The sequence below is a fragment of the Gavia stellata genome, chromosome 1, assembly GCF_030936135.1.
Source record: "Gavia stellata isolate bGavSte3 chromosome 1, bGavSte3.hap2, whole genome shotgun sequence".
Taxonomy (NCBI): Eukaryota; Metazoa; Chordata; class Aves; order Gaviiformes; family Gaviidae; genus Gavia; species Gavia stellata.
Window position 1 is genome coordinate 24,884,866 of NC_082594.1, and position 24,621 is coordinate 24,909,486.

Below are 24,621 nucleotides of genomic sequence, written 5' to 3' on the forward strand. Positions count from 1 at the left end.
TACTTTATAAAAGGAAAAATGTTTTAAATGTTATTAGCTTGAAAGTAATTATTTTGCTCATTTTCTAACCAGCTTTCATTTGATTTGGTTACCTGTTCCTTTTCTGTAGTGGTATCATCACTGCTGCTAATGCTAAGCAAGCACAAGCTACACAAAGACACAAATACAAATATTGCTTTTGTGTCAGGCCTTTGGAAATTTTTTTTATTACTATTATTTTTTCAAGACAAAAGTTCTAGAGAAATTTAATGGTAGTGTAAAAAAGAATATAATTTGCACCTAATTAACATCTAAAAATGCTAGTCTTGACAAAAAATAATTTGGCAAGATATGTGATCAGCATAGTTCAAAAGATAAATACTTGGGATATAGCAAATGAAAACAAGTCAAGTATTTTAGAATTTATCTGTAAAAACATTTTGTTCTTACAGGAACAACTAGACTATAGACTGCATTATACTGAGATTTTAAAGCTATGAATGGAATTTTGTGTTTGCAAATTCAGTTATTTTAAGAGGTTTTTTTGTTTAATGAACAATAAACATATCAGGTTTTCAGCGAGTCTTTTTTCCTCGGATTGTGTTACCTATGTCACTGTGTCCTAAAAATTAATCTTTCTGATATCTACAATAAAAATTGAGAGTATGATCTGCGTTATTTACTTTGAAGGGAAAGTCCGAATTCTATCAAGTTGGGGAATTTTATTTATATTTGAAAGCCGTTAACAGTTTTTCCTCTGTTGTCTATCAAGAGAGGCCACATGTCTAGAGAGGCCACTGCTTAAACCACTTGTAAAATGAGCAGTAATGTATCTCATTGTTGATGTCTGTCTTTCTATAAAGAAGCCACTTCCCTTAACTTTTTTTTTATTATTATATTTTAAACTTAGTGGAAGGGCAAAGAGACAGGTGTAGAGGGTGCATTGCAGCTAGTATTTGGAATTACCAAGAATGTCCCATGCCACACATGTAATTTACCATATTTTTTTAACACTAAAATACCCAAATAGGCATTCTGCAGCCATCCAGGAGCACAGTAGCTTACATCTAGGATGAGAAATTGATTGTTCACAATTGAATCAGGTGCATTTACAAATCATCATGAAAAAGCAGAAACTTATTTAGTTTAGAAAATCCAAATATTGTGACATGGGAATTGCTTTTCTAGCAATATTCTCATTAGGTTAACACTTTAATATGTTTACCCTTACAACTAATGTTGACTTTATAGATAGCAGACTTTTTGAAGCAGTTCCTTGTGTTTACCCTTTGAAAATAATTTTGATAGTGCTGTCTAACATCTGGGAATGTTCATGTCGGAGATGATAGCACCTTTTCTCCAAAGGACTGTTTTAATTGCAGCTTGGCTTAACAAAATGTACTTTGTCCCTGGAAATTTTCGTGCTACCCATCTTCTCTCACGGGTGTTCTATAAAGAGTTTATGTTAGAAATTAAAATGAATTGACAGTTATAGACACAGGTATTGCATTTCTCACTGTGGGTAACTCAGTGCATTCCTAAGCATTAGTCTAAGGTAACTATAAATAATCCCTTCTTTCTTCCCATTCACCAGACGGCCCTTTGATCAAGCAGCGTGTATTCATAAAAGCTCCCTTTCCCATATTCTGGTGGTAGAACAGAGAAAAGAAAGATGACATTCTCTTTAGACCATATTACAGAGTAAATCACAGTGAATATGATCTACATTCCTCACCAACATTCACAAAAATGTACTGTTTATTCTTCTAGGAACTACCCTTTTGATATAGTGACGCTTTTGAACTTGGTGCTGTTCAAGGCATCTGACACCAACAGAGAGATTTATGAAATTTCCATGCAACTTATGCAGGCATGTATCAGCTACTTTTTTTTTAAAACAACCAAATGCATGTGTCCTCCGATCTTCGGGGTTTTTTGTGAACTTGTAAAGTACTGTTTATTTGCTTTTTAGTTTTGTTTTGAAAATAAACAATTAGTTTTGTCTTGGCTATAAATACTAACGGGAATATTTATATAAAAATTAATGGAAAAATATTAGTTATGGCGTCTTTCAAATTTGGAGTGTATACTCCAAAGCATATAGATCATTCTCTGATATCTAAACTTGAAACGCTGACATTTCCTGAATTAACGAATTTTTATTGTCTCATTACATTATTTTTTTCTCTTTCATAGATCCTTGAATCAAAGCTTTTTGTTTATTCAAAAAAGGTAGCTGAGCAAAGACCGGGCAGTATCTTATACGGTACACATGGTCCATTGCCACCTCTTTACAGTGTCTCACTTGCCCTTCTTTCATATGAACTAGCAAGGATGTATCCTGAACTTACCCTTCCACTTTTTTCAGGTACCTATATCTATTTGACTTACTATCTCCCTTACATTTTTGTACAAACAGTAGAGTGCTAAGACAGTTCCACCTGTGAACAGCAATTCTGTTTATAGGTCAAATGAGATTTAGGAATGCAGTATGTATTTCCTAGAGGTACTTAAAGTACAGAATAGCTATTTAAAAACCTTGGTTGGGGATTCTGTGCTGCTTGTGTCATCTTAAGGTAACTTTGAAAATACAAGGGCCCTGGATAAGTTGAAGTGACATTGGCAAACTCTACTATAATGGGTTCTCGTGTTAAGCATAGTGATTCTTCTTATACATAGATTTATATAGATGATACTTGTGAGGATAGACCTCTTCATTTTATGTAAACATGACTTTAACTTTGGGAAGATTGATTGCATGTGTTCAGCTTTACCAATGTTTCAAATCACTCTGATCTCTACCTTCTGTTACTTGCCACATCTGCAAGTCATTAGTATAATTTTAATTTTATCAGAAATATATTTTGTCAGGGTTACTGAGACAAATGTTAAAGAATCAGACCTGCAGGAGCACCATTCAGAACATGCCCACTCTGAGACCATTCCTGGGAACAATTACGTTTTGAGATCTATCTGTCTGGTTTAATCCATCTAATGTGTTGCTCTAATTTTTCAATAACAGAATGCAATGTCTGCAATCGTGGGAATTCTTACTGACTCTTAAAAACCCTTTCTGTTGTTTTTACTCATTCTGTAGGGGCTGGAACAAGGGTAAAGGAACAGTACATCATGCATTTCTTAGTGCCTAAGATACCATGAGTTATAAATAACTGGCATAGGGAAATTCTGATGGCTCATTTATCTTAAAAAAACCAAATGTTCATTGTTACTGTTACCATCTATTCATGTTGCTGTACTGGGTATGTCATTTAAAAGAACTCGGATACACGGTCCAAATCAGAACCCCTTTCTATACATCTAAAATTATAAGGTGAGAGAACAGTGTATGTCTTGAAGATTTTTAAAAACCAGGCAGTGAGGAAAGAAAGGAAATGTTAACTGTACTGATTTCACAGAATAATTCTGGTAAAGAGAGCTCATGTTGTTCACCTTAGCAGGAAGCCTGTCACTGTACTTCTTATCCCAGATTTTCCAAATTGCTTTCTCTGCCAGTTCTTTTTTTATAGACTATATAAAGGGCTGTATACAGCACTCCTGGACTGGCAGCCAGCTATGAATTTTATAGGCCTCCCCACAGGAAATAAGACTCCTAATATATGCAAGGTGTTTTTGTAAACTCAGTATAATAAGTGCCTTAAGATTTAAACTATAGCATAGAAACGTGGAGGCTGATGGGGCATTTGTAATTCTGCAGAACACTTTTGTATGTTTATTTTAATTCTCAAAAAGCTCTTGAAATTCTAGAATAACAGCCAGTAACTGAATTACCCTTTTTCCTCTTTATTGACATCCATTTGACTTAATTCATAATATGGCACAGTAACAAGGGGTGACTTTCTGTTTCTAAGCCCAGACTATGTTAGTTATTTTAGACAGAAGACCTGACCAATTGCTTGCTATTATTGACCATTGAATTAATGTTTCTCTTCAGGAAGCTCAAGTACATGTTTTTGTATGCTTGTGGTTTGCAAGATAAAAACCATCAGGTGGTCTAAAACACGTCAGAAATCTGATTTAAACCATGTATTTAACGTTTCCTTCATAAACTAACATGTTGTCCTTTTCAACTTTTATTATTTTAGAGGTAAGCCAGCGATTTCCAACAACACATCCAAATGGAAGACAGATCATGCTTACCTATCTGCTACCATGGCTTCATAATATTGAACTTGTAGACAACAGACTGCTCCTCCCTGGTTCAAGCCCTACCACTCCAGAAGATGAACTGAAGGACAAGGATGGGGAAATAACAGTCACAAGTGGACTAAAAGGCAATGGCTGGGGCTCTCCTGAGGCCACCTCGCTGGTTCTTAATAATCTCATGTATATGACAGCCAAGGTAAAAAAGCAAAACAAACAGAAAAACCAACTTGTAAAACAATTTCTGAAATATTCAAACTTATGTTTCTTAAGCAAAAGGTACTTAAGTTTCTTCCCTCTGATACCAGAAATTTTGCACAGTCTGTACTAATCAGACACAACCTTCTTTTTGAAGAAGTTCCTTCACTGTTTCTTTTAAGGACAATGCTAAAACTGTTCTCTTTTAAAACATGAACAAAGAAAAGTGTTCTATCCTTTTAAAAAAAGACTTAATAGTGAGAGCATTAAATATTAGTTATAGAGGAACTAAGTTCGGTTCCCTCCTGTATCACCTCCCAGGTTAATGTCTAAGGCAGCAGATGAAAGTTTATCTGGGGGTGAGAATGAGCAGCTGAAATTTGTCCTAATGAAGCTTTTGTACTTTCTAGGAAACATTTTAATATTCTTTGAGAGAGAGAAAAGGAAAAACTAAGTATAAATTTCTGAGGTGCTAGTTAAAGCATTCTTTTGTAAAAGGGAAGGTATTTTACATCCCAGGTCCTGAAAAAGGATGAGGGATTCCTATTTTCCAATTACTTTTTCATGTAAAATGCCTAAGCAGCTGGTGGAGAAGGTACTGGGAATCCATCTTTTCCTTCTCTTTGCTGAGTTGCAGGCTGCTATACTATGTGCCGTACTTGCTCTGGCACTGCTTTTGCCAGATTCAGTACATATGTCTAAACTGCTAAATACATAAACTCCAGGAAGTAATTCCTGGTGCCTATGTCAGATGAGACAGAGGGGTTTGTATTTCCTATCCTGCTCAGGGTTAATCCTCCCTCGAGCAGAATGTCTGTGCTTATGCTATATAGCAGTTGATTCTGGATCTTGCCTCATGTTGATACCCTGTAAGTAAAACATAATTATTATTTTGTGTACATTTTGTCATATGAGCATGTCAGAAGTAATGTGGGGGCTGTGCTCCAGCCCACCAGAATGTTTTTTTGATACTTTTTGCATATGCAGGGCATGGCTCATGAATTATCTAATGGTATGCAGTCTCTAGGATATTGTCAGAGGCATTTTATGGGTTGAAAACAAATGTGATGCAGTCTCACCTTTACTGCCTGTCAGCAGCGGTTCTTGGAGCAAGTTGCTTCCAAAACCACACAATATTCTTGTTCCAGAGTGAACAAGTATGCTTTCTTCAAACCATATTGATTGACCTGGCTTTGAGGCTGTATGTGAGATAAAGGGACTGGCACCTGCAAGTGCCAGTGTAGATGACAGTAGATGTAGATGCCAGTGACAGTGTGTATGTAGCTAATATGCATTAAATAATTTTCAGTAGAATAGCATGACCTGGAGATTGCCACTCCTCTCCTAGCAGAATGTCCGTCTGTGCAGTGGTTAAAACAGTCTTCTGAAAGTGAGAGCCAAAGATTTTACATAGGAAACAGGACAGCTTCAATTCTAGACTCCCACATCCTGGATGCATGCACTAGTCATATAAATGACTGGACAAAAGGGAGTCATTCCTATAACTGTGTCTTGCAAAAGAGAGCAAAAGCTGCTTGTTTCCAGTGTGAAAGCAAAGGGCTGTCTAATGTTTATTTCTGCTAGGATTTACTCAGAAGAGAGATGCCAAATTGTTCACTACTGTGAAGGCTGAAGCACTTAGTTACAGACATGCAGAAACAGAATTTCAGTTGCTTGAACAACTGTAAAGAGGAAATGCAATAAACTGCTTGATTTTAGGATCACCTTTTGAATTTACATTCCTGAAAGACTTTTTTTTTTTTTTTGTGATTTAAGTCCTTCTGTGGATCTGAACATAAATACTTTTAAATAGAATTTACACTCTGAAGTCTGTCAGGTAGCTTTTGAAAATACTGTTTTGTCACTTTTTACAGCATTTTACTGTTGGTTTTGCATGAGCAAATGCTCTAAAATAGCATGCCTTAGTTTGGAGGTCTGCGTATTTCAAGAAATGTATGCCTATGATCCTTTGCAGTATGGAGATGAAATTCCTGGACCAGAGATGGAAAATGTCTGGAATGCTTTGGCCAACAATGAAAAATGGAGTAACAACCTTAGGATAACACTGCAGTTTCTCATTAGTTTGTGTGGTGTTAGCAGTGATACCATCCTTTTACCTTACGTAAGTGTTTGCACTTTATTTTATTTACTATTGGTTGCACAGGTTTTAATGAAGAAAGCAGCTATCACCTGCAGAAAATGCATTTCTGTTTCAAACATAAGAAGTACCAACATATTCCCTAGCACACTGTACAGAACTAAATCGCAGGAATAAATGAGCCAAGAAACTGAAATTCAAGAAAGGAATTGAGTAATGGGAATCTCAGTGTCCAACAGTAGAGCACACCTCATTTCAAGCAAGAGGTGGGCTCCTCTCAAGCAAACAGCAACTTTGCATGTCTGTGTAAGGGGCCAGTAACAGCAACTGGCCATAAATTGCCAGAATGAATGAGGAAAAATATTAGAAGTATTTTTTTCATGTCAGAATTGCATAAAAAGATGCAATTTATGTATATATTTAAAATTTTATTAAAAAGACAGAATAGCTGTTCAGAGGTTGAATAACTTGCATGAAAAAATGAAGAGAAGTAAGAATACTACATGCCTGTAATTTTTCTCAGTAATCTATTAGTTTACAAAGCTATTAGTTAAATTTTGGAAGTCTTTTAAACAACGGGTGTTATATCATGAATGGGACATAACATGCTCTGATCTTATGTGTTTGCTTGTTGTAAAGGTTTAGGTGTTCCTTCAGAAAAGCATGTAGTTTTAAGAAAGTGCTACTTTCTGTTCTCCTTTAACAGACTAAGGTTTTCTGTGGGACATCTCAAGAGACACAAGATAGCTAACCTTTATAAGCTCCTTAACATATCACCTTCAGCCTTTGCATGGCTGCAATGAATTACATAACTGTTCCTGCAATGTGCAAGTCAAACTGTGCAGGGTATTGTTATTGTTCAAGTTAAAATAAAACCAAGGCTGTCTGAGAAAAGCAAGATAGTCCTATTCCCATGTTCCTTATTGCTTAGTTGTTGGGTGAAACAGAATCTTAATTTAGTAATTTTTCCAGCACAATTACAATATGCTGTTTTATTAGTTAGTCTCTTTCTATTGATTTCCCTGAAATAAATTTGAAATTACTATTAATGTGATTAAACTTACCTAAAAAGCCTCATAAACATACTTCATTTACAGTTGCTGAAATAATACTTTGCTTAAAGTGTTTATGGTGACTGCAATGCATAATAGAATAAAGGAAATATAGAAGACTGTACAAATTTTCAAGATGTTGTACCATAGACATCCTGTTGGTTTCCTTTTATTTGTAGGGTTTACTGTTCTATATTCTCAAATCAGTGCATATCTATGCAAGTCAGTGTTGCCTAGCTAATCAAAAGAGGAAATATTTGAAAGTGGAGTTGCTGTTAAGAACAAGCTCAAGGTTTATATGAGAAGAAGACAAAGGGGTTGATCCCAAATATCTTGAGGGTAATGAAGATCTTTCCATCAATTGTGACAGAGGCTCCCCATTCAGTGTTGACTGTGCTTTGAGCAGGAGGTCAGATGAGAGACCTCCCAGGTTCTTTCCAACCTGACTGATCCTACAATGTATGGCAGACTTGGGATCAGGCCCAAAGGTGGCCTCCATCAGGAGGAGCTATGTTGGCAGAGAACAAGTGGAAATCACAGAGATAAGACACAAAATGAGGGCTGTAGTATTTCTGAGAGCTTACAAAAGTAATGGGGGCAGTTTTCTAAGAGGAAGGAGTAGTCCTGAGTATATGTCTCACTCCTAAATCTGTAGCCTGATTGGAAATGCCTGATAACCCTGTTGCCTCTTGCCTAGAAGCCCCTCACATACCTCATCCCCCCATCCAGATACTTGCCAACCCAGAGCTTTTTCCAAAACTGTTGCCATCTGACAGCTCTGAGCAGCCTACCTCAAACCCCCTTCCTACCCATAGCACCTCTTCTCTCTTCAAATTCTTTCCAAACCCCCTTGCCTCAAAACCTTCGCTCTCACAGTCCTGTCCTCCTCCAGGACAATGCAGACTTCTTACTCAACAAAGAACGCAGTCTTATTTGGCATCTCCAGCTTCATCTGCTCAGCATCTCCTATTTTGCCACTGGGATGTTTCTGCTCTCCCTCCCAGGCTTCCAGTGGCTGTTAACAAGACAACCAGGTCTTCATTGGTGGCAGCAGCTGACAAGGTTCCTGTGTTTTCTGCTACCCTGTTAGTCTTTGTTTTGTAATGTTGAGTTAGAAGTCCGATTCTCAGATTTTGCAAAATCTGAAAAAGTTTTCAACTTCTGTAGGAAGCCTGCCTGTGCTTATGAGTCACCCCTTAACCGATAGCTTTGTCTGGAATAGGAAAATACACCGGGCTTATCACACGCATCTGCTCAGTGTTTTGGTAACACCCTGGAGTTTGCAGTTAAGAAATCATACCTAACTCTGCTAACTACACAAGACTGCTGATACCATAAACATGTATCTTCCATTATCATGTAGATAACACATACACATTAGCAAATAAAGATAATTCCAACAGTTTATCAGCACTGTTCCAGCTCACCTGGGCTCACAAGACCACACAGTTGGCAAGATTGCCAGTTTACCCATCTCCTTTTGGAGCCCTCTGTGCCCCAAGGCAGTCACCAGCTGCTTCATGCTTTCAGCCATCTGTTCTGCCCGCGTGGGTCAAAGCCAAAAGCATGCCTGACTTTTTTTTTTTTTTTCCAATCAGCTAAATTCATTGCTTTGTCTCTTATACTTATGTTTGCTTTAAGCATTTTTTCCCAGTGCCCCAATGCAAATTGCTGAGCTGTCCGTCCTTTCACATATGTACTGAAAGATTTCATAGAAACCTTTTCAGCAAAGACTGAACGTGACCCCTTCTGGGGTGAAAGAAGCTGGAAGTGGCACTGTGAGCCCAACTAGAACTGAGCCTCGGAAAGGAGGTGGATTTGTATCTGGAAAGTCCCTGGAAAATTTTTAGCACAGTAGAGTAAAAGAGACTTTGAATATGTGCATTTTCTCTACTTTAAGCAAAAAAAAAAGGAGAGAAAAAAGAGGGAAAGAGAAGCAGTCAGGAAGTTATTTTAATGGAAGTATTTAAGCGTATAAGAACAGCAATACTTGGTGAGGCCAACAGGCAGTTCAGTCCAGTATATTAGCTCCACTATAAGTCTCTGTTTAGGGACATCTTTAAAAACAAGAAGGCAAGCACAGAGGAATGCTTTCCCATATGGTCTCCCAGCTCCAGCACTTTATGAATCAAATGTTTTTGCGCCAGAGAGAGTCTCTGCTTTTAATAGCCATCAGGGTTTTTTTCCTCAAGAATTCAGTCTAATTTGATCTCAGTATCTCAACGGTCCTCACTGATGCAGTGCATACAACAAGGTTTGAGGTCTTGTTAAAAGATTTATAGAAATTCCCAGAATTTCTATAAACGATACTCACAGATTTTTCAAATCAGGATGCATGAAGCCTGTGTACATAATTGCTCTGCCTTTCTTCCATGTGCTATTACTTTGATTACAGACAGAAGTAGCTATTCAGAGCCTGGCTTATTCTTTGTGGCTACAGCTACCTCTTTCACATCAACCATATCTGGAAATATAGGCATGAAGTTTTGGGTGGATCTAGCTTTCTAGATGGGAAGGTTTCTCCATTCAAGAGAGTAAGATTCATCTTCAATGGAAATCACATACTCAAACTATAAAACCCTGAGTGTGATTCAGAGTTAATGCTGGTAGCCTTAAATGATAGGTACAAAATTACGTGGGTTTTGTCTATGTGTGTGTTATATAGTTATATACTTAAACAGCTAATTTGTGGATAGTAAGCAAAAACTTTGGGGTAATCAGATCACAGCTTCACTCTGCTGGGAAAATGATCTTGATATCAAAGTGAGCAGTTTTATTTCTCTATGAACAAGATGGATGCAGTTGCGTGGTTCTGATGTCTGCCCAGGAGTAAGATTTGCATTCTGGATCTTTTCAGTACTGCAGTGTAACATGTATTGATTTCTTTGGAAATTCACTTTGGACAGAGTTTAATAACTGTTATTTTCTTCTCTAGATAAAAAAGGTTGCAATATATCTATGTCGCAATAACACTATTCAGACGATGGAAGAGCTTCTTTTTGAGCTGCAGCAAACCGACCCAGTGAACCCAATAGTCCAGCATTGCGATAATCCTCCATTTTATCGTTTTACTGCCAGTAACAAAGCCTCAGCTGCAGCTTCTGGTATGACCTAAATATACTTTTCAGTTATGCTCTCCTGCTCTTTTGAGTCTTCATCTCATTGAAAAAATGATCTCTTACTTTTGCACCTGTTCAGATCTGTGTATATATAAAGTGAAAGTTTCAGAGCCTTGTTGTACATCTAAATTACAGTTCTTTTTGATTCCTAATGTTGTATATGCTTTGTAAACATATGCTTAATTCTCTCAACTATTTTAATAGGATATTACCCAAGTTTGATGCTGTTCAGAAGTCTTATGAGGTGGTTCTTCTACCACTAGTTTCTCAGAACAAGAAGTCATCATCAATGCTGTGATCACAGCAGATACACCAAAGCATCAGTTTCCTGAAAACTGAGAGCCTCAACAGTGTGGCAATTCTGTTTTCAAAGGCCTAAAGCTATTTCCAAGCTGCAGTAGTCAAAGATACTTAAGAGACACCAACCCCAAATTTAACCTTGTCAATGTTTTGCCAAATTCTTGAAAAACAATAGGTTATGTCACCTGAGAATAAGCTTAGTTTAAGGAGTGGAAGAGCATCATTATGTTAACCTACCCCTCAAAGCATGTAAACTTTACACCATTCAGCCGTGCAAGCAGGTCCTGGTTTGTAGAGATAACGGTGTTCATTCATATGCGCAAATACTTGCAGGATTATCACTTGTGACCATCACTATTGTGACTGCTAAAAAAAATTAAGTTACAGGCTTTTATTGCTTTGCAAATACTGTCTGCTGCATGTAACAGGTGTTCTTATTGACATCTCATATACAGGAACCACCTCTAGCAGTAACACTGTTGTAGCTGGCCAAGATAGTTTTCCTGATGTAGAGGAGAACAGAGTGGTGAAAGAGACTGATGAAAGGTTTGTGGTTTGGTTTTTTTCCTCCAAAATGTATGTGTTTTCCTAGGCTGAGGGTGAGATGCTGGGCAAAGTTCTGCATTGTTTTGTGAGGATCTCTTATGCTCAGACTGATACTAAGTGGCATTATCCCAGTAAGATCATTTTAATATGAGCGTATGTTAAAAGTTTAAAAAAAAAAGCTATTCACATGATTCTAGTTCCTGACTGTTGTTTAGTAATACATTGCAGAGGAATATCTGTTAAACCTACATTGAATGAATTGTGCTAAGTAGATTGTGGTTTTGTAGGAATAATCGACAAAGGAGAAAGAAAATCAAGAGTGTGTACCAAATAATGGCTACTAAAATCTTTATGAAAAATCAGGTTTGATCACACTTTTTGATTTCATGGACAGTGAGTAAAATTTAGTATGCAGACTTGCATCCATGATTGCAAGGACACCTCCTTTGTCTGTATAAAATGTCTTACAGAGGAAAGCTATGTAAAATATTTTGCATAGAAATCATATGTTCAATTCAGTCTTTTGCTTCTTAGAGTACCTACTGACAAATGATGAATGAATAAATGCAAAGCTTAATGGCCATCAGGTCCTCGAGCACAAACAGATATATATTTCTTCTCTCACTGAAACCCTCTTATTTTTGTAAGAGAACTTTGAATGACTTCTAATAGCATTAATTAGTGTATTAGTATTATGTTAGTCTGTTGTTCCTGATAGTCACCAGCATCACTTCAGTAGTCCAACCCACCTTCCATAGGTTCAGGGCTTAGAGGTATAGAGACAATTATGTGAGCAAACTTTTCTGTACTTCAGAACCTTTTGAACTGCTTGCCTTCTACATGTTATAAACATGAGTAGCATTTTGTCAGATTGGTTATGTCTGTCTGCTAATTTAAATGCAAGTAAATAATGGCACTTATCTTAGTCCTAAGTAAGGTTTCAAACTGATAGTAAAGAGGATTTGACTCAAAATGATGGTTTTCAGTATATACACTAGAAATGTACTTAAAAGGAAGATAAACCCATTTTTCCTCTGAATTATTTTTTTATTATTCTTTACATAAATGTTTATGGCTATACAGTTTTAAGTTAGATTTTTGTTTAGTTGATATGCAGATAAGTTGAGCAAACTTCATCTTCTACTATACTTTAAATCTAACTGTGTTTTAAGGGTATCTTGTCTTATGTAAATTTTAAATGTGACTCCAAAAAGGTTTTTGGCATTTAAATCTGCCAGAGGCTGTATGATAAAAATGAAAGGAAGATTACAAAGTTCTGATATTGGTATTCTGATTCCTGCTGAAAGACTCCTCAGAAAAAAATGTAAAATAGTTTGCCCAAATTCATTGCTGGCATTTACGTCATCAAAGACACTAGAAACTGTAAGTGCATCTGCACTTCAAAACCAATGTGTCAATCTTAAATATCAGTTAATATTGACTTCATGTGTCAAGACATATTAGATAATGTTTACAGAAGGTAATAGATTGTAAACAAACTATTCTCTTAAATGTGGGCATTGTTTTTAATAACACAAAGCTAATAAGAAGATATCTATGTTTTTATGTTGATGCAATATGATGTAAAATGCCCTGCTCTCAAATGATTTCTATGATGACCTGTATTCTCCATTTGTTTCATACAGGATAGAATTAATCTTTGCATATTTCTTCATAATTTTTTCCTTAACTTCATTCTTCTTTTATCTTTTTTTATGCCAGATGTCAGTAATTGTCAGTGTGTACACATTTATTAAGGGAATTTATGAGAATCAGATACTGGAAAGACAGCAAATGGCAGAATTAAGATGGCTCATGACGTCTTTTTGTCACCTCCACAATGAATTTATTGTGCCCTTATGAGACAGACATGCTTTGGAAACAGCATAATGTGTCAATGTATAATTAAATACCCTGCAATAATATGTATGCACATTACTAAGAAATTGAATTGAATGTTGCATAGAGAACCTTCAACCTTGTTTTGTTTCATATAGTTGTTTTAACATGTTCATTTGTAATTAATTCCCTAGCTTTGCAGAAACGATGTTTTTACTAGTGTGTGAGCCTCCAGTATGGCTCCTCTCACTCCACTTCAGGCCTGATTACACTGACAGCACAAGGAGGTGGAAGAAGCCAAAGGAGATCAGCAGTAAAAGTTAGCTTATCACGGATCTGTGGCAGATTTGAGGACAGCTGTGAACAGTTCTGGCTCTGATATCCCTTAACTCCTCTGCTAGATCTACTCTGGCAGTTGCTGGATTTTCCTATTGAAGGGTGATCCGCTGCAGCTTTTGCTGCTTGATACCTGTGCGGGCTTGACTTTGATGGGCTGTGACAAAATACTAGCTGTGAACAGTTTATATCTCAGTTCAGCCTTAACACAGTTTCTTGCTTCAAGAAAATCACACGTTTGCAGCATGAGAATTTTCCCTCTGCTAAATTTTAAAAGATTGTGGCACAGGAGCACACTTAGAACTTCTCAGAAACTGGCTGCAAAAACCGTCTTTTGTGGAAAGAAACAGCATTACATTCACATTGCTGTCTACTCCCGTATGAAAGTGCATGCTTAAGGAAATACTTTTTTTGTAGAGTAAGCATATAGTCCAGATGTTTAATGTCACTCTGTGTATTTAATGAAGAATTTTTCTTGTATTTGAAGGTTCAGTAATGTAATCAGAGCACATACCCGACTAGAGTCAAGGTACAGTAATAGCTCCGGAGGATCTTATGATGATGACAAAAGTAAGTTCTGTTATTCAATTTGATGAAATTTCTGGTGTTTTGGTGGGAGAGGAAAACATTCTTATGACTTGTGGAGGCTCTCTGTTTAAGTTCTGTATAAACAGTAATGTAGCATCACCATACAGGGAACATCCTTATTTTACCTTCATACCTCATTTAATTAATTTCCTTCATTTAACCTGGGGTCAGTCAAACCTATTTAAAGGCCAGAGAACTTCACAGAAGACAGAAGCAGAGAATCCTCCAGACAGTAACACCTTGAACTTTTCATACATGGCAAGGAGAAAGACTTCCAAGAGCATTACAGCGAGTACTTTGAATTGTGCCCCTCGTCAGTATTTCCCTCCAAATCAAGTGCTGTTATATGAGTATGAAGAAGAGATTCAGGAGTTTCCAAAAATGAGGTCTTACCTCCTCTTTAGCTTTTGTCTGCTGTCTGCAACCAGTTTCTGTCTGCACTGTGCAAACCTGTGTTAGAGGGGAGAGTGAGATAGGGCTCCTGAGCATGCTTGTTCTTTATGTATTTCTGCTAAACGGACTATAAATGGGCACTTGATGCTCAGCAGAGATTCCAAAGAAAACCAGGATATTTCTGTCAACTATTGAATGACAGTGTAAATTTTCAGAGTTGAACGGTTTGACTTCATTTCTGGAGTGAATTGTAAGGAAGCCCTAACCAAATGTAAAAAAGGCAAGACCTTTTTATTGACTTTCATCTCTGGCTTAATAAAGCCACGTCAAATAATATAGAGGCCATAATGTCTTGTCTTGGTGCTACGGACACCATTTTGGGACAATATTTTGACATAAAAAGTAAAGATTTTATATGTTCTTTAATCCAATAATTTTTTGTCAATACTCTTCTGCAAAATGTGGAAACACTGTCAAATACAATACAGTAGGATGATTTAATATATATCAACAACTTTTTCACAATTATGAAACACAATATTTATGTACATACTGCAGTACATACAACAAAGTTATACAAAGTGTGCAACACATTAAACTCAGTGGGTTTTAGTACACTTGTCTTGGTTTTCTCAGGGCTTTCTAGTGCTGCAGCTACTAAAAATTCTTCAGCTGATGTTAATTGGAGCACCAGCGCTAATCTGATCTGCATGAACAATCTTTCAAAACAGAACATTCTTCACAAGTAGCTGGTTTTAACAAGAGCTTAGAGTAATAAAAGGTTAAAAAATACTAAAATTTTCTTTGCTCTTTTGGAATGTCTCCTCAAGCTGATGCCCAAATCTTTTTTCCTGCCTGTACCTGCAAGCTTTATAATACTGTGAATATTTATGCAAGGTTTGCTTCTCATGGGCTCCTTCTGCAAATACGCAAATACCTAGATGTAAAATAAAATGTTTTATTTAGGTACTGACATTTATATAGAGCTCTAAAAAGAAAGAGTAATTCTTATACCATTTGTTATTCTACAAGATAAATAATGCATCATTCTACAAGATAAATAATGCAACCTCCATTAAGAAAGTGCAACTTACTCCCTCTGGCAGGCAGCCCAGGCTGCGAAGGAGGTGGTGGTATGGCTTCTCTCTTCCCTCCAGTCTACTTGAGCATACATGTATTGCTGAGGATATAAATAGGGAACACAACTCTGCAGCACAGAAACTCTTGTTTGGGCAAAGATTGTATGTTAAGGTGCAAAGTGCTTCTTTTTTTTCTCAGTCTGCACATAAACTTATGAAAACATGAGTGAGGAGCTAGGTCTTAGTGTGGACTTCATGAAGCAGTTTTATGTGCAACACAAATTGGTAGTAATAAATAGTGACTGTGCAATGCTTTTTATGTGAAAAGCATCTGGCAAACATTATCTGGTTAATCCTTATAAAATGAGTATGTGAAAAAGCTATACTTTGCTACATTACTAGGTCAGTTTATTCTTCTTTACTTGTAACTAATAAATCATCCTCCAGAGGATGAGAGAAATAAATAGAGGTCTAAATCATAAAGATCTAAAGTGCTCCTTGGAAGACTAACACTGAAGAATGGGAATGATAAAGTTGGCATTTTAGTAATAATTGGAGGAGCAACTACTGCATTGAAGGGCTCCTGAAGATCTGGAAACCTGAAGACATTTTGTCAAAACCAGGAAGTGATGTGCATTAGAAAAAGCTAGCTCTGATACTTTTGTAAGCATCAAAACAGTTTTGCTCCCTGTGGCAATGCCGACAAGCATCAGATACATGCTGTTAGAAACAGGAAAATGCTGAGAATTTCAAACCTACCTAAAATGTGAAAGTGTAACAAAAAAACAGAGCAACAAATAATGTTCTCATCAAAAATTCACAAAGGGCAATGTTTGCATATATGTCAAGAGCAGGCCTGGAAAGGATACTTTCCATGGCAGTGTATCACAGACTGCCAGACCTGGGAAATAAAAGCTGACCAATGGGAAAATCAAAAAGAATGAGAGGGAACAAAATAGAGGAGAGATGAACAGAGCTGTGCAGCTGAGAGAAGACAGAAAGTGATGAAAGTAACTTACTTGACCCACATCATTGCAGATAAACAGGTGGAAGAAAAAGCCCTATTGCTTATTAACATACAGCAGCTGTCATACTGAATCAAAGTTAAATACATCTTTGAGAAATTCAAGGGATAATTCATCCCTGTTGAAAGAAAATTACCCTGAAGATATTTTTTGCATTCCTTATGCCTCCTTCCTAATTCAGGACATTTAACTTCTGCCTTTGTAGCATCACTCAGCAGGGCACGGGTGAGGAGTTGCAAGAATGTGTCACTGGTACGCGGCTCCTTGCAGCAGATGGCTTCCAACAGCAGCTTTGTTGGCTGAACTTTTCTCTCATTTTTGAAGAGAAAGTCTGTTGCTTGGTGCTTTGTGATCTGGATCCAAAGCTAGTAAGTGACAGCAGGGATTCAGCTGCAGCTCCTACTATTCACTGCTGTTTGCCTGGAATCTGTTTAGTTTCCAGCAGCATGAAAGAGGGATTAAAAATGCATCAGTTGTTATTGACAACAGGAATTTGCAAACCTCCTGTCATCTTATCACATTGTTCCAAACAGCTAGGCTGATACGTTAGCATAAACACTATTTTATTATTTCTCCAAAATGGGTAACCAGACTTGGTTTTTATGCGCTCTGTTTTAATGCTTTTCCACGCAGATGATCCTGTTTCTCCATATACAAGCTGGTTATTGAACATTGTTGAAACCAAACAACCCCATCCCCTGCCCATGCCTTACAATGGAGGATGTTGGGCACCACTTGTGGACTACCTCCCAGAAACCATCACACCCCGGGGACCCCTTCATAGGTGAGCAGTTTCTCATTCTGACATTTCAAACAGTGAGATGCTTCCTCTTACTGGTTGACAACACCAATCCAACTGTCCCACCACTCAGAACATCTGAAAACCATACCTTCAATTTCTGCTGATTTCCAGTGCTAAAATCAACATACAATGAAGGCTTGCAATTCTACCAGATTTCTACCAGAAAGCCTATTTACAATGTGGGACATCACTTTCTGATACAAATCAGACTGAAGAAGCAACTAAAACAGAAAAGGAAAATTTCTCTTTCCGAAGCCTCTGTGGCTGTTTTTCATAGCACTTTTTCCCCCTGATCTTTTATTCTAACTAGGCTGTGCAGATTCTGAAATTCCTCTTTTACATAATTTGTATTGACAGTAATAGTGTTCTTTTCAGTAATGGGTACTTACCTGCTTAATACTGTAACTAAGGTGCTTCAGCATTAATCATATTGAGAAGAGATGCTACAGATTTGAAAATGTAGAGATTGTTTATTTCTTCAGAAATAGCCATCATGTAACTGTTTTCCCACCTCCAAGAGGTTTCAAACTGATACTGTGATTTAATTGCCAGGTGCAATATTGCTGTCATCTTCATGACTGAGATGGTGGTGGATCATAGTGTGAGAGAAGATTGGGCTCTTCACCTCCCTTTATTGCTACATGCTCTCTTTTTAGGTAAGACCAACAGAACAAGAAATAAAGTATAAATGTACTACTGTCCTTTTAGTTTAGTTTTGCTGATGCTGTAGAGCTGTCTTTCTTACAGGTTTTTAATTATGATTTCCTAAAAAAAAAAAAAAAAAGCCTGAAGCAATTCCAGCCTGTGAATTTTTCTCAAAACTTTGAAGCTTTTGAATATTTTGGCCAATTTCACCCAAATTTGAGAGGTGGGTAGAAATTTGAAGATCATTGACATCCTAAAATATCTCTACAAAATCTGTAGCCTCCCCTGCAAGAAAGGCAGGCGAAACTCAGCCTTTGTACAGCCTGGTTTGTGATGGGCAGCTGGACGGTCAACACGTGCCTTAGACCTAGACTACACACACCAGTTCTGTGTCTTGCCTTTGCAAAAATATTATGTAAGAGAGCCAAGATTACTGTACTGCAGGGATAGTGAAGGTAGGACACAGATCACTAGAAAGCAAGCTTCATTAATTTCACTGCTAATGGAATACTTTCTCATCAGTGTCTTCCCTTATATACCTGAGCATAGAGGCACTGCTTTTTCCCCACTGCTGTGTCAGTTCTTGACCATAACACAGTTCCATTGGAGGGTTATACCTTCCTTATCCAGCCACTTAACATTATGAAAAGTGAGTGCCCTAATTTTTTAGCACATAAGAGTATTTAGCATTATAAAGCCATTCCCTAACTTTCATGGTTGATAAATACTAGTTTTCACAAAAAAGACAGCCAGACACTTGTGAAATAAATTTATTAAAACCGGGGATTGCATTCCACTTCTCGTTCAGTCACCATAGTTACCACTAAGTCTATTCACTGGCAATCTGGGAAAAGTCTGTTGTTCAGCAGGCAGAAAAGATTAAATTGGGAGGTTACAGCACAGTGGTAGAATATATGTGATATACTTCAGTATATAGTTGAAGAAGATACCTCATTCTGCTTTTCTGCTACTCTGTTACCAACTGTTCTGATTGAAATTTTTTGATGAAATAGGGTTTTTTGGAAAATGCACAGTCATCAAATTCTCAAGTTTTGTATATTAGTACATTGATTTCAACAAACTTCTAATGAAACACAAGAATAACAGCCGGGACCATGTCGGATGGGGCTTCCAGGGTCAGTTTCAATATGACATTTCACATATATTCTTCACCTAAAAGTTAAATCTATTTTGTGGCTGCCCATAACAATTTTTGACTTCTTTTTTATATTGCTGTGAACTTTACAAGTGTAAGAGGGAGCTGAAAGAGAACTGGATAAGTGTGTGAATCAAATCAATAACCATCAACTGATCAAACAACGTCTTTAGTATGATTTGTAACAAGTGTGAGAAAGCTGGTGCTTACAGTTAGAAATTCTCACAAGAATAAATGAATAACTTAAGACAAGAGTAGTGTGCAGAAGGGTGACCGGTTCAGTTAAGACAGTTTTAAGGAGCCGTCAGGGAGCCATGCAAATAAACATATGCAGAAACAGAGTTATGATATTAGTAATCCATTAGAAAAATATCTTTATTGATTTATTCATGCAATACTGTTTCAACATTACAGTATTTCATAAGAAATAAATAGAAATTTATTAATACCCTTTGAGACAATCCCTTGGCTAAGAACTCTCAATTCTCAAATGTGAAATTGAAGCTAAATGTAACTCATAACTAAATGTAACTGGTGTAGTGGCACCAAAATGAGATCACAGCTTCCAGGCTTCAAGTTCAGTTTCTCTGGAGCTGTTATACCTTCTGTGGAAAATTTTTCTATATTTTGTAGTACAGCTCTGTTGTGATGGTGTGAGGAAGTTATGCTACAGATGTTAGTCAAAGGTATCAATGTGATTGAAAATGAAATATTTCTGTCCTATTGGAATATGAGCAGGCAGGTGCACCTGACCAAAAAAGAAACTGGAAGCCAGTGTGGTGGCTAGCTGGAGAGCCTGTATCCTTCCACTTACTGGAAAGAGTGAGAAAATACTAAAATGAAAGAATTCTGCAATGTGTGTCTTTAATAGCCTATTGGATGGTTTGTAGTACTGGTAGTGAAGTAGAGAGGCAGACTGCTGGTGTCAACCTGCCTATCTCAGTAGTGCATGAAAATCACTGTTGTTTAAAAGCTATTTTGCAACCAGTGTGAAATGAGTTGAACAGCTAGGCTCCTTTCCCATGGAAATGTGTCCCCATCACAGAAGTTTACCCTCTTGGGAACCCTTCCAAGTTAAAGAACGGCCCAGCACTGGACAAGCACAAAGAGCGAACTGTCCTTCTCACTTCATAGTTAGCAATGTCTATGTCAATACTTTCATACAGCCCTAGGGTTTCAGTCACAAGTGCTGCCAATACAGAATTTATTTTCAAACAAAAGAACTTTTTATATCCTTTTCAGTGTATGTTAGAACAGAGTAGGATGGTTTCGTTATCTCCTGGCAGGTGGAAGGAAATAGAGAAAGGGGAGCAGGAGCAGAAACCTGAAGAAGGTGAAAAAGAGGTGGGCAGGTTGGCCATTGTTCTTTTGGAGGAGGCTGTGGGCAGATGACTAAGACCTCCAAAGACCTGCCCATAGGAGCCAAAGACACATTGTTCAGACTATGGCAGTATGAGCAGCTTCATTTTTGCAGGCCAGACAAGAACCAGCATGACTGGAGTATGTTAGAAAACATCTGACTTGAAAGACCTGAAGGAGCTGCTTTTTAAAGAGGAATATATCCTGAGAAGAGAGGAGCTGAAGAAGAAAACAATTCCATTTTTCAGCACTGAAACTGCCCCTAAACAGAATAAAGTATTTATAAATACCCTGGAAGATACTGAAAGAGAATCAAAAGAGATTACTACCACAGAGTGCAGCTTATTTTACAAACATTTGCTTCCTTTATATTTGTAATTTGTGATTTATTCAGGTTGTGTTAAAATCTTACAAACAGCGCTATTGCTAACCAGATCAGAGTCTTCTAGTGCTAGACCTTTGGTTTCAGTCCTGCACCCTGAGCTAGTGGATAATTTCTCATGCTACTCACTGGTAGCTGAAGTTCTTTTTCATGGGATTTTGCCTGTCAGTTCCTTTCTTAATAAATCAATATCTACCTCTTACAGTCTGCACTCGTAAAACTGATGTCTGTGCAAGAAAGCCAGGTACTGAGTTAAGCAATGCAATTACAACCACCACCAAGAATTTCTCATCTTTAGAGGTTTTCCAGCCCTGTCAAATTAACACTGAAGTGAGACAGAATGCATGAAGTTGTATTGCCACACATTGTTTTGTACCTCTTGTATGGGACCTCAGTCTGGAAACTAAATATACACATACATTTGAAGTAAAAATGCTAGTAACTGTATCTGGAAATACTGCATCTTTTGTTTGTTTGCACTGTTTCCATGAACTGCCTTGGAATTTTTGCTATTTCTGGAATGTGAACTTGTTTATTATTACTTCATATTCAGTGATTGCCGTAACCTTTTCTTTTAGGCCTTGACCATTACCGCCCTGAGGTCTTTGAACACAGTAAAAAGTTACTGCTTCACCTTTTGATTGCATTATCTTGCAATAGCAACTATCAAGCCATTGCATCAGTGCTTCTTCAGACCAGAGAGATGAATGAGACCAAGACTCTGACAGTACAACCAGCATACTTACCTGAATATCTTTATACAGGTAATAAAGCAAAAGAAGAAAAGAACATTGCATTATACTGTGAGGTTTTTGAAAGTAGGATGTCAAGGTTACTTTCCTAAAATACAAGTTTTGATAAATTAAAGTGGTAAAATGGCAAATATGAACAGTTCTCGTTAATATTAATTCCATGTGAACTACCCAAGAGATGCACCCACATTATTATTAGATAACTTTTCATCATAGTGAGAAAGCTATCTGATGTAAGGCAAAATATATACTGTAGAATTTTAAACATTAATATGGCTAATAACTTCCTAACTTCCCCCTCAGGGAGCTGGGACTGCTTTAAATGAGGGCAATCACTCCTCAACCTTCAAAAGAAATTAATAAATAATTCCAACACAGGAAAAGCAGCAAGAATGTGCAGCTCAGATTTTCCATTATTAAGTGAAATTTCACATTATATACACCCTCCTTTGTATCACAGATACACTTCATTTCTGTCCTGCAATCTGTTTCTGCATTAGGAGACTTACTTCAGACCTCTGCTGAGATGGGTGTTCTGTTAACTTTTAGCAATTTACCTGTTTTTAAGGTGCTGGTTGGGAGCAGTTTATAGAAACCAGCTAGATTTGCTATTATCATGTAATATTACTAAAAGCAAGCATACTGTTGAGATTTGAAGGAATCACAGAACCAGTGTAGAGTTATGGAGGTAAGATTAGTGGTCTGGGAGAGGGTGAGGAACTTTACCATACAGTGAGAAATGAAAAGGAGAGATAATCAAATTAGTGGCATTTCTGTGGTTCCTTAGGAATATAACCAAAAGTAATAAATAGTTTGGCTTTATAAAGAATATTACTTGATACCTGATTTTTTTTTATGAGATACAAAAAAATATTTTAAAGTAATGAGAAGGGGTATATATTTCAGATTAATGAATTAATTTGACCTTTTTATGTTTTATTCTGAATAAAGTTCATGCAAAATTACTTCACACGTGAATTTTCCATCTTGAGTTGTGTAGATCTCTTTTTCAATGCACGTCCATGTATTATTAAATACAGAATAAAATTCTACGTTAAAATTATATTACTGCTTTTCTGTCAAAATGAAAAACTGTTTTCATTCCTGTCTCTGAAAAGCATAATTGGTACCCTGTGTCTGGCCTCTTAAGTTCAAGAAGTTATCAAAACTTTGCATTTGGATACTTTTTTATCGGCTAATGTAAAGAGTGAGAGTGTGGGTGAATAACTATAGCAAAGAATCCTAATTGAAAATACTTCAGCTCAGGTTCGTCCCACATAATGTCAGGCAACTAAATTAAGAGACTCCTGACCTGCAATGGATTTTGTCAGTAGAGGGGCCACTCCTGCTCCCAGTCTCCTCACAAGGCCAGTTTTTCTGTTGTAGATACAGCCTAAGATGACTAGCAGTCTAACCTTAAGAAAAGAGGTCTTAGTTTCTAATTCCAGCTCTCAAGTTGTGTGGTAAGCTTTTGATCTAGCAGAACTCTTACTCAGATGCTTAACTTTAATGCTGAAAATACTGAGTATGAGTAGTCTGTGTTTACAGTTACTAAAGGTGTTGAATAGAAGCCTTAAACATTTCTGTCTCCGTTTCCATTACATTTGCAAAATTAGGGCAACATCATTGTCCTAAAGAATCCACCCTGCAGAGGCTTTTTTCCTCATCAGGCTAACCCAGAGAAGTGAGCTGAACTTTGCATGCACTTAGCCAACTTCAAAATTCACTTTACAGAAAGACATAGTTCTGATTGTAAAACACCATGAAACATTTATTTTTCAAGTACTGTAGCCCTCATGCAGTAAAAAAAAAAAAATCTTGGCTTTGGTATTTTTCATTTTATATTGGATTCTGCACATTTAGAAACAGAGTACCATTTTCACTCCCATTGGCGTTTGAGATTTGTTGTGTTCTGCAGTTTTCCCCATGTTTCCCAGTAGAAGGTTTCTGCTGCTGACTCTGAAAAGAGCTGCTTGGTGGACACTTTGATCTGTAATGCTGGCCCAACAGTGCATTCCATCTTTATCTCCTCCCTTTCTGCTGGCAGGTGGCTTTGACTTTCTGCGGGAATACCAGTCGTCTCCGGTGCCAGACTCCGGCTTGAGCTCCAGCTCCACCTCCTCCAGTATCAGTCTGGGAGGCAGCAGTGGAAATCTCCCACAGATTACACAAGAGGTTGAGGACATGGACGCTGCTGCTGAAGCAGATGAGAAAGCAAACAAATTAATTGAGTTTCTGACAACCAGGTAATGGAGATAAGCAGAGGATACATTTGTACTTGAAATGCATACTTTCATGTCTTCTGTACAATTATCTGTAACAACTTAAAAGACTCAAAGGAAAATGAGTGAGCTTTTATAGTAATTACAGACTCCCATTCCTCTTTTCTTGATACTTGTAGAAGTAGTTGGTACTTAAAAGCACTACAGTGTCAGGAACAACAGAAAAAAATCTTGCCTGACAGGAATAAAATGTTTAATTGACTGATAGTATTATGTTCAACAATGAACTGATGGAAGAAGACAGTTTTATTATTACAAAATTAGATAGAAAGTGTACAGAGCATAGTGAAAGGCGATGGTGAAATTAATATTAACTACAGACTACAGCCAGCAGATCCTGGACGCAATGTTAAATTAAAAACCAGGGATTTGTTTTTGCTGCTCTCTAAATGGTATAACTTGTATTTTAAAAGAGAGGGTTTGTAAAATACAGCATAGGAATATTTATTTACTTATATTTTGCTCACAAAATCCTGTTCAGTTGCATGTTTTCTAGGCTATGGCCCTGGAAATATCTAATTGCCTTTACA

At 37.1% G+C, this 24,621-nt stretch overlaps 1 protein-coding gene across 2 annotated transcripts in view; it reads left to right on the top strand.

The window, feature by feature from the left end:
• The window catches only part of FRY (FRY microtubule binding protein), a 178,190-nt gene that overhangs the window by 104,237 nt on the left and 49,332 nt on the right, over positions 1–24,621 (top strand). For both annotated transcript variants that reach the window (XM_059823308.1, XM_059823300.1), the window contains exons 30-40: positions 1,750–1,849; positions 2,176–2,347; positions 4,083–4,339; positions 6,314–6,460; positions 10,424–10,592; positions 11,363–11,453; positions 14,116–14,198; positions 17,347–17,497; positions 18,068–18,171; positions 21,636–21,821; positions 23,857–24,055. In XM_059823308.1, the coding sequence (XP_059679291.1) occupies positions 1,750–1,849; positions 2,176–2,347; positions 4,083–4,339; positions 6,314–6,460; positions 10,424–10,592; positions 11,363–11,453; positions 14,116–14,198; positions 17,347–17,497; positions 18,068–18,171; positions 21,636–21,821; positions 23,857–24,055 (1,659 nt within the window). The remainder of the gene's footprint in view (positions 1–1,749; positions 1,850–2,175; positions 2,348–4,082; positions 4,340–6,313; positions 6,461–10,423; positions 10,593–11,362; positions 11,454–14,115; positions 14,199–17,346; positions 17,498–18,067; positions 18,172–21,635; positions 21,822–23,856; positions 24,056–24,621) is intronic.